This window comes from Gekko japonicus, unplaced genomic scaffold (genome assembly GCF_001447785.1).
Source record: "Gekko japonicus isolate JY-2015 unplaced genomic scaffold, Gekko_japonicus_V1.1 scaffold1633, whole genome shotgun sequence".
In the NCBI taxonomy this organism is placed as follows: Eukaryota; Metazoa; Chordata; class Lepidosauria; order Squamata; family Gekkonidae; genus Gekko; species Gekko japonicus.
In genome coordinates this window covers 391,193-401,198 of record NW_015167099.1, presented here as the reverse complement: position 1 = coordinate 401,198, position 10,006 = coordinate 391,193, and the positions used below count along the sequence as shown (strand labels likewise).

General features: G+C 49.9%; 1 protein-coding gene across 1 annotated transcript in view; it reads right to left on the bottom strand.

Annotated features, from left to right (window-relative positions):
- Positions 1-1,192: 1,192 nt before the first annotated feature.
- The window catches only part of LOC107111878 (pyruvate carboxylase, mitochondrial-like), a gene marked incomplete at its 3' end in the record, with an annotated part of 231,226 nt that continues 222,412 nt past the window's right edge, over positions 1,193-10,006 (bottom strand). Inside the window, exons 9-10 of the mRNA XM_015412926.1 lie at positions 2,333-2,515; positions 1,193-1,261 (exon numbers count right to left, since the gene is read on the bottom strand). Coding sequence (XP_015268412.1) covers positions 1,193-1,261; positions 2,333-2,515 — 252 coding nt within the window. The remainder of the gene's footprint in view (positions 1,262-2,332; positions 2,516-10,006) is intronic.

Here is a 10,006-nt window from a genome sequence, read left to right as displayed (position 1 = left end):
CCACCCGCCCCCCAAGATCTTGTTCACACACACTGCTATCCAGAAGTGTATCCCCCCTCCAGTATGCGTGTTCCTCATTTCTGTTATCCAGATGTAACTTTCTTGCTGCTCATCCCGGCATGAACAGCACAGAACCCATGCTCTCTCTGTCTGCGCACTAGCAGCAGGTCCTTCAAGAAAGAAGCAAAAATATGGCCTCTCTAGGGGAGCTCGTGACCCTCCAGGGAAGGCTCTGTGACCAGCCTGAGGATCCCAAGACCGCCAGCGTCGGCAACACCGAGCCTGATAGATCAATGGTTGGACTTGGTTTAAGGCAGCTTCATGGACGCCTGTGGGACAGCCCCCCTCAAGGTGTGCCCCCTGGAGCTCCTTCAAAGAAGAGTGGGAGATAATGTGAGGCACGAAAATGTCAGGACAGTGCGCGGCTGCAGTAAAAAAGGCCAGTGCTATGCTGGGGATTATTAGGAAGGGAACTGAAAACGAATCAGCCAGTATCATAAAGCCCCTGTATGAATCGATGGTGTGGCCTCATTAGGAATACTGTGTGCAATTCTGGCCACCACACCTCAGAAAGGATATTATAGCTTTGGGGAAAGTGCAGAAAGGGGCAACTAGAATGATAAAAGGGTTGGAACACTTTTCCTATGAAGAAAGGTTAGAGCACTTGGAGCTCTTTAGCGTGGAGAAATGACAACTGAGGGGTGACATGATCGAGATTTATAAGATTATGCATGGGATAGAGCAGGTAGAGATAGAAGTACTTTTCTCCCTTTCTCACAGTATAAGAACTCGTGGACACTCCATGAAATTGCTGAGTAGTCAGCTTAGGATGGATAGAAGGAAGTACTTCTTCACCCAAAGAGTGATTAACACATGGAATTCACTGCCACAGGAGGTGGTGGCGGCTACAAGCATGGACGGCTTCAAGAGGTAACTGGATAAACATATGGAGCAGAGGCCCATCAGTGGCTATTAGCCACAAGGTATAGATAGGAACTCTCAGTCTGGGGCAAGGGATGCTCTGTATTCTTGGTGCTTGGGAGGAGGGGGCAACAGTGGGAGGGCTTCTAGTGTCCTGGCCCCACTGCTGGACCTCCTGATGGCCCCTGGTATTTTTGGCCACTGTGTGACAGAGTGTTGGACTGAATGGGCCACTGGCCTGATCCAACATTGGCATCTCTTATGTTCTTACGTTCACAAAGGCAATGTGCCACCAGTGAATCTCAAATCCCACACCAGTTTTCCCAGTGGCCGAGTGATCCTGGGACCCTCAGGAGGGGGTCACAGAACTCTCCCTAGAGGATTATGAGCCCTCCTGGATAGTGTCAGAGGGCAGCCGCTTTGGTCTGCGGTAGAAGAGCTAGACTCGAATCCAGTAGCCCCTTAGAGGCAACAAGATTTTCAGGGAGCTTTGACTCTGGCATGCTTATATCCCAAAACCTTATCTGTCTCTAAGGTGCTCCCTGGACTCGAATAGTGACCTCCTGGCGATGCCATTTCCCCCCTTGCTTTCTGGAAGGACCCGCGCTAGTTCTTCCAGGAACAATCCTTTCTGGCAGCAGCCCCCACATGACGGAACTCTCCTGCGCACGAGAGAGAGAAATGCACAATGCATTTATTTATACCCCCCTTTTCCTCCCCAGCTGGGACTTAAAGCAGCTTAGAACATCATTCCCCCGTCCTCCACCTTCTCACAACAACAACAACAGTCCTGTGAGGAGGGCCGGGCCAGGCTGAGAGTCCGTGACTGGCCCAAGGTTCCCTAGGGAGCTTCCAGGGCAGAAGTGGGGACCCGAACCCAGCTCTCCCAGCATCCTAGTCCAGCACTCCATGCACTACACCACACTCCGGCTGTTCTGCCAGCTACCAGTTCTTAGGAAGCCGGTGAAGGTGTCTCTTACCCCCGGTAAGAGCTGTAACTTCCTTTTCCCATTTTATTGAAATCTCCAGCGGGACTTTTGCCACCGCCTCTGTGTTTTGCAATCTTTTACAGTGAGAAGTTTTCACATGAGCTTTTCTGGGTTTAATGCGAGCCCTTTTATTATTGCGCTAATGCTGTTAAGCTGCCCCCTTGCGAGCCCTGATGGTGGAGTATAAATCCCATTAAAAATATTAAAATAAATAAATTATTTTCTCGGAGCCTCGGGGGGGGGGGTCGAGCGGGATATAAATCCAAATAAATGAATGAATGAATAAATAAATGAATACGTTAGGGAAGGGGAACAACACAAACCAGCCGGTCGCCTCGAGCGAAAAAGGAATACCAAAGCGCGCCGTCTCCCGATGGACAATGCAAATCTGGAACAACAGAAGCCCGGGAGCTGCTTCCTACCTTGACGCCACGGATCCGGAACTCTGCCAAGGCCCGGCTCATCTTGGAAGCCGCCGTCGTGTGGTCTTTGCCGTGAGCGATGACTTTCACCAGCAGCGAGTCGTAGTGCGGGGAGATGACGGCTCCTTGGAAGGCCGAGGCGCTGTCCAGGCGGATCCCCATGCCCTCGCCGCTCCGGAACACCTGGGGGGAAAGAGAAGAGGAGCAGGAGGTGAAAGGTTTTCCCCAGAATGCAACAGACAAACATTTCAGTGCGTGGTCTGTGTGATTTGGGGTGCCCAAGGATCCCAGGGGAGAGACTGTGACTCAGTGGCAGGATGGGTGTTTTGAATGCAGGAGGTTTGGTCACCGCGCCGCAGGGCTCTTTTTGTAGCAGGAACTCATTTGCATATTAGGTGACACACCTCTAATGTACCCAATCCTCCAAGAACTTATAGACCTCTTCTTACAGGGGCTATTGTAAGCGCTTGGAGGATTGGCAACATTAGGGGTGCGTCGCCTAATATGCAAAGGAGTTCCTGCTACAAAAAGAGCCCTGCTTGAGTGATATCTACAGTTAAAGGATCTCAGGAAGGCCGCAGCTGGGAAGATCTTCCTCCGCTTGAGATCTGAGTGGTTGCCAGTCAGAGGGGACCATATTGAACTAAGTGGGCCAAAGGTCTGGTCCTAAGGCAGCTTCATGCACTTAACCCTTTGACACCTAAAGCAGCGGAGCTGGGAAAGAACCTTGAACACATGAACACAGGAAGCTGCCTTATACTGAATCAGATCACGGGTCCATCAAAGTCAATATTGTCTACTCAGACTGGCAGCAGCTCTCCAAGGTCTCAGGCAGAGGTCTTTCACAGCACCTAACTGGAGAGACCGGGGATTGCACATAAGAACGTAAGAGAAGCCAATGTTGGATCAGGCCAATGGCCCATCCAGTCCAACACTCTGTGTCACACAGTGGCCAGAAATACCAGTGCCATCAGGAGTTCCAGCAGTGGGGCCAGGACACTAGAAGCCCTCCCACTGTTGCCCCCCCCCAAATACCAAGAATACAGAGCATCACTTGCCCCAGACTGAGAGTTCCTATCTATACCTTGTGGCTAATAGCCACTGATGGATCTCTGCTCCATATGTTTATCCAATTCCCTCTTCAAGCTGTCCAAGCCTTGTAGCTGCCACCACCTCCTGTGGTAACCTGGGACCTTCTGCATGCTAAGCAGGTGCTCTGCCACTGAGCCACAGCCCTGAGCGCCTTTGGAATGCCAGATGGACTGCTGTGCATGTATGTATGTGCCATCAAGTTGCAACTGACGTATAGCAACCACAGCAAGGGGTTTTCAAGGCAAGTGAGAAGGAGAGGTGTTTTGTTATTGCCTTCCACTGTAGAACCTTCCTCAGTAGTCCCCCTTCCAAGCACTGACTCTGCTTAGCTTCTGAGATCTAGTGAGACTGGGCGACCCGAGACCACTCCACATCCCGGACAGATCACTGGTTAGCCACAACCCCCATGCTGGATCCTTCCGTCCCTTTCACAAACCCTACACAGAAGACCCCCATAGTGCGGGAAGAGCCCAACATCCCCAGAACAGAAAGCAGAATCCCCGAAGCATTTTTTGCATCCAAGAAAATGTCATGTCAGTGGAGCTCGAAGGGTTATATATGCAGCTATTGAGTCAGAAACCAGAGGTCATGTTTCTTTACTTCCCCCTCACCATTCGCTGGCTCTCTCTCTCACATGCCTCCCCTTTGTGCTCAACCCTGGGCAACAGGACTGCTGTGGTCAGTTTCAATTTGTATTTCTAGCCTGTTTCATTTCTGTTCTTTCTAATGCTGCCCCCCTCCTGGGAGTACAAGCCGCCAAGTTGTTTCTGGAGAGGGCCCTGGAGGAGAACAACAGCCAGACAACTGCGTTGGTTGCAGCAGCAGAAGAAGTCGGGGGAGGGGGGGAGCACAACTCAGTTGTAGACTTACACACACACGTTTTAAGAGGAAGAGATCTCTATCCTTCACAACAGTCCTGCTGCCCTTTGTTAACCTGAAGTGACAGGGCGTCTTTGGAGGCATGCAGCACAACCCTGCCACTTGCCAGACCGTGTAAAATCACTGGGTTTCTAAAGATCAGGCCCTTGGAGCAGCCTCTTACAGAAATGGCTACTTGAGCACAAACCAGGGCGCTGGCTTACCACCTGCCCGCACTACTACAATACACCAGTTCTGGGTGCTTTACGAGTCTCTATTTTTTGCTTTGGTTTTAAAAACAGGTTGTTGGTCCTCAAGGAAAACACCGCTTTAAAAGCAAGGCCCCGTGTTTGTGGAGGCTCATGGCAAAGATCACTCCACAGCAGTATACTTCCAAAGATCTGCAGTGGGCGACTGGAGACGTGACAAGTAGTGAGCGACAGATACTGAAGTGAGACAGCAAGGCTCCTGTATCTTTAACAGCTGTGCAGTGAAGGGAACTCTGGCAGGCTCTGCTTTTCTCACCTCTAAGTAACAAGCTATGGTCCTTTCCGCACTTGGATCTCATCTCTGGTTTTATCAGAGTTCAACCCGTGACACAATACCTTACATTTATCCAAGAAGAATAGGAGGAGGAGGAGGAGGAGGAGGAGATTGGATTTATACTCTGCCGTTCACTCGGAGTCTCAGAGTTGCTTACAAACTCCTTCCTCTCCCCACAACACACCCTGTGAGGTAGGTGGGGCTGAGAGAGCTCTGACAGAAACTGCTCTTTTCAAGGACAGCTCTGATAGAACTATGGCTTACCCAAGGTCATCCAGCAGCTGCAAGTGGAGGAGTGGGGAATCAAACAACATCTGTTTATCCTGGGACAAGTTTTGGACAAAACCGGGGTGACCGCAATGTAATGTGGAAACAAAAAATACCCCGAGATAATTACAAGGTTGAACTTGAGTATAATGTAGAATGTAAAAATACCCCAAGGTAATTACAGGGGTGAACTCGAGTGTAGTGTAGTGTAGAATGTAAGTTCGGGGACAGGGTTGAACCAGGATTTAAGGTCTAGTGTGGAACACCCTATGTCTGCTGGAATTCCTTCTCTTACACCACCATAACAGATACAGGATCTCTGCTCTCCCCCTTTGCATATGGTCACCAGGAAAGAGAGAAACAGACATGTATGGTTACATGTTTAGAAAGAGGACCCCACGTTGCAAATTGGTGCTAAAAGCAGGCCTGAAGACTAAGGAAGACTCCTGGACACAGATCCTACATCCTGAGTGGATACAGCCCCAGAGTGGACCAGGGTTTGAATTCTCACTCGACCACAATGTCAAACCTACCTTAAAGTGCTATTGGGAGGATAAAATGGGGTAATCCCCACTGCTCTGGGTTCCTTGGAGGAACAGCGGGAGGCAATTACTGGAATAAACAACAGGAATAAATAATGACTGCTGGCGTGGCAGGAATGATAACAAATCCCTCTAAAGCTCAGATATCCTCTAAAGCTCAGATATCCTCAGCGTCATAATCTATAGAGCATTCCATGCATGTAGCAGCGGCTGGGGGCAGAAATCTGGGTAAATGCAGAAATGGTGTATGTGTGTGTGAGAGAGAGGGGGTGGTTTCAGGAAGTCCAAAAAACAATGCCTTGTGATACAGGGCGCTGAGCAAAATATCACCTGGGATGTGGCCGTGGTACTGAAAATACAGCTCCAGGCACATCTGCAATGTCTCAATACTAATTTTCATAGTTGGGAATCTCTCCCTACTGTTCCTCAATACATGGTCAAGAAGGCAGTGTCTAGCTAAAGGTTTGGTCCTTCGTGGCTTGTGCCCATCCAAGGAGACGGAAAAAGAAAGCTTCCTTCTTGTGTCCTGAGATCTTGTCATCTCTGCTTGGGAGCCTGCCCCCCCCCCACCTTGGGGTCAGTCCTGGTCTTCTTGCTTCAACAGAAAGGAATTATTAGCCAGCCTTTTGGCTTCCCTTGTCCTTTAGGTGTGACATTCTAGCAAGGTGTGAGATGGTAAACCTTTTGGTCTTACTTTGGCCAGAGCCATTTGCCTCCGTAAGCACTGATGCACGCTGTACTTGCAGGGCCTGATGGCTCGTTCCCTGACCTCTGCCTTTCTGCCAGCTACAAATCTGCAGCCAGGTTCCAACTCACAGACAAAGTACAGTCCCAATGGCTGAGTCACTGAGATGAATTCTAGGGCAGAGGGCATTTCTCCAAAGCCTGTCTGGACCTCTTTCAGGGAAGCTTGCCTGCCATTACTGATCTCCTCATTGAGCACCCTCTAATAAGCTTCCAGGTCACCCTGGTGTTCTCCTGGCAGTGTTGTGGATCCAGCTGGTGAGACAGACACAGTCTCCAAATACACGGAGACCCCTTATCTGGGCAGACCCATAAAGGACCAACACAGCCCTGGGCTGTATTCCTTCTAAGTGTTCCTTCTAAGCTTAGTGTGAGCTAGCTCACCGTTTTTTAGCTTCTGGCTCCCACATTTTTGTCTTCACTCAGGAAGGATGGCTCCAGAGCAAACTGATTTATGCAGCAGCCAAACTGCTCACTCACAACTTTAATGCCAGCAGCTCACAAAGTAGAATTTTTGCTCACAAGACTCCACAGCTTAGAGGGAGCCTTGCAGTCTAGGGACAGGGAGAATGGACCAGAATCCCACAGCCAACAGCCACATCCCCACCACCGACAACCAGTGTTCCCTCTAAGATGAGTTAGTGTGAGCTAGATCACAGGTTTTTAGCCTCTGCCTCACACATTTTTGTCTTCACTCAGGAAGGATGGCTCGAGAGCAAACTAATTTATGCAGGAGCCAAATCACTCACAACTTTAACGCCAGTAGCTCACAAAGTTCAATTTTGGCTCGCAAGACCCCTCAGCTTAGAGGGAGCCTGGCTGACAACCAGACCGTCTGGCCCTCTGCACCACGGCCACCCAGCCCTGCTGATAGAGAGTGTGATGGATTCACCAAGAGGTTACTGAACACTGCAGGTGTGCAAAGGTGTGCGTGCAGTAAGGGCCCTTTAAGCAGACACTCCTTGTCCTGGGGAGGTGAAGGCCTGATCCTGCATACAAGAACTCAGTCTGAGGGGGATTGCAAACAACACAAGATACTTGAAGATTGGTGAGTGGATCTTCTGAGTGTTTTTAATTGATAAAAACCATTTGATGGGTTCACGTGGCAATCTGCCGTGGGATGTGGCACAGGAGAGGTTTATTCCTCTTCCACTGTGACATTTTCCTGACTTCAAAGAACACCCCTTGAACTGTAATTTGCTCCACCATGGTGTCTACCATCTCCAAGAGTGCATTTGATGCCAGGAAAAACCCCACCTGATCCAAAACGCGAAAGATCCATTCACAGATCTCCCGATTGCTTGTCTAGTTCAGTCCTGGCCCTGCCCTTTACTGGAGTGTCAGTCCTAGAGCTGTCCAAGGTCCTGAAGTTAATGTCAAGCCCAACGGTTTTCTGGCTTTCGGCTGCACTGACTGATGGCTGCTAGGATTAGATACGGCAAGGCAGTCCCGAAAGATCTTTGTGCCAACCACAGTCGCTTCACTGAGGGTGAGCCGGTTTAAAAACCACTGCCCTACATCGGACTGGCTCACCTGTGAAGTAGATGGCACACTATTAGCGTTAATAAGAGTAAATCATGTACCTAATTGGCCTTACATAGGAAACACGAATAATACTCTGCTCACACTACTGGCTGATGAAGTGGAATCAGCTCCAAGCACTCCTCCCCCCCCCCAAGTCCTTGACGGGTGCAGGGAACTGAATACGGTGCCACCTCCACGTTCTGATTGAGATTCAGTCCGAGACTCGCAGGAGGAGCGACGCAAGAATTATGGCTCTCTGGGGGCCGTGCAGAGACAGAAACACGTTTGTGGATCTCTCTGCTTTGCTTATTTAAACCGAAGGAAGAATTTGTTATCAAGGAACCGAGAGGCTGGTGAGCACGGCACCACTGGCAGCCGGAATAAATCACGCCATCAGCCTCCACGTTCCCTACCTGCTAATGAAGCCAATAAATCAGTCACACAAACTGGGGCAAGACCCGAGGTTTTGTTTACAAATGCTCTTTAATGGGGTTCTGTGGCAGATTAGGATTAAAGACGCCTCTCCTCTTTGACGGCAGAAGACGGGGAGTTTTTCAATGTTCTAATCACCAACTTTTTGGCAGATGGTGGAGCATGGAAATGCTTCAAAGGAAGTGTAGAGCAGAGGTCACTGGCAGGGGGGAAAGAGGGAGCTGTGAATTTCCTGCATTGTGCAAGGGGTTGGACTAGTTGACTCTTGGGGCCCTCTCCAGCTCTACGTTTCTGTGTAAAGCCACTCCAGGGAAATTCATATCTAAGTAGCTGGCTACAAGCTATCCTTCTTTTGAATGGGTTCCGTGCAACGCTCCCTCTAAGCTGTGGAGTCTTGTGAGCAAAAATTCTACTTTGTGAGCTACTGACATTAAAGCTGTGAGCGAGCGATTTGGCTTCTGCATAAATTAGTTTGCTCTGGAGCCGTCCTTCCTGAGCTAAGGCAAAAATGTGTTGGCCGGAGGCTAAAAAACTGTGAGCTAGCTCACACTAACTCATCTTAGAAGGAACACTGGGTCCATGTATGGGGAACTCTGGGACTACTTAGAGCCAGTTTGGTGTAGTGGTTAGGAACGTGGACTCTAATCTGGGAGAACCAGGTCTGATTCCCCACTCCTCCACATGAAGCCAGCTGGGTGGCCTTGGGTCAGTCACAAGTTCTTTCAGAGCTGTTCTCTCACGAGCAGTTCTCAAAGAGCTCTCTCAGCCCCACCTCCCTCACAGGGTGTCTTGCTGTGGGGAGGGGAAGGGAAAGGAGATTGTGAGCCACTCTGAGACTCCTTCAGGTAGTGAAGGGTGGGGTATAACTCCAATCTCTTCCTCCTCCTCCTCCTCTTCTTCTTCTACAAAGCCTGTCTGGTTTCCGCTGTATGTATGTACACAAGTGCCAACAAGTTGCCACTGACTTACGGCTATCCCAGCAAGGGGCTTTCAAGACAATGGGGAAGTGGAGGTGGCTTGCCATTGCCTTCCTCTGCAGAGTCATCTTTGGTGGTCTCCCCTCCAAGTACCAACCCTGCTTAGCTTCCAAGATTGAACTGCACCATGCCACCTTCCCTCCTGTGGTATGTAGTAACAGGCAAAACCACTCCCTAGCCCAGTGCAGATGTGACCCCAGCAAAACTGAGAGCCAGTGTGAAGCCGTATATGGCGCAAGGGTATGGTCTGAAGGCAGATGATACAGAGGCCCTGTTGAAGCTAAGTGTGGCTGGGTCCCATCAGCTCCTGGATGGGAGAGTTCCTAGGAAATCCCCCTCCCACACACACACACACCTTGAGTCACATGGTGGAAGAAAGGCGGGATGTAAATTAAAATAAATAAAACAGCAGGTTGGATTTCCAATTGTGTGTGGATAGGCAATTTTTGCACAAACAGATCTTCTTCCTGTTCTACCTGCATGCCTGAAAAGTCTCTGCGAAGGGTCAAGGGAATCCTTCTGAACAAAATGCCATGTGGCACAGAGGGCTGTAGGAAGGAGGGAAATCAGATGGAAATTCCCTCTTTCCCCCCACTCTTGTGGTGGCAGAGGGGTATTCCATTTGTACGAGTGGAGGGCTGATTTTTGCCCATCGCCATTCTGCTGTCTAAGATTCCAGGTTGGCCGTAATGGTG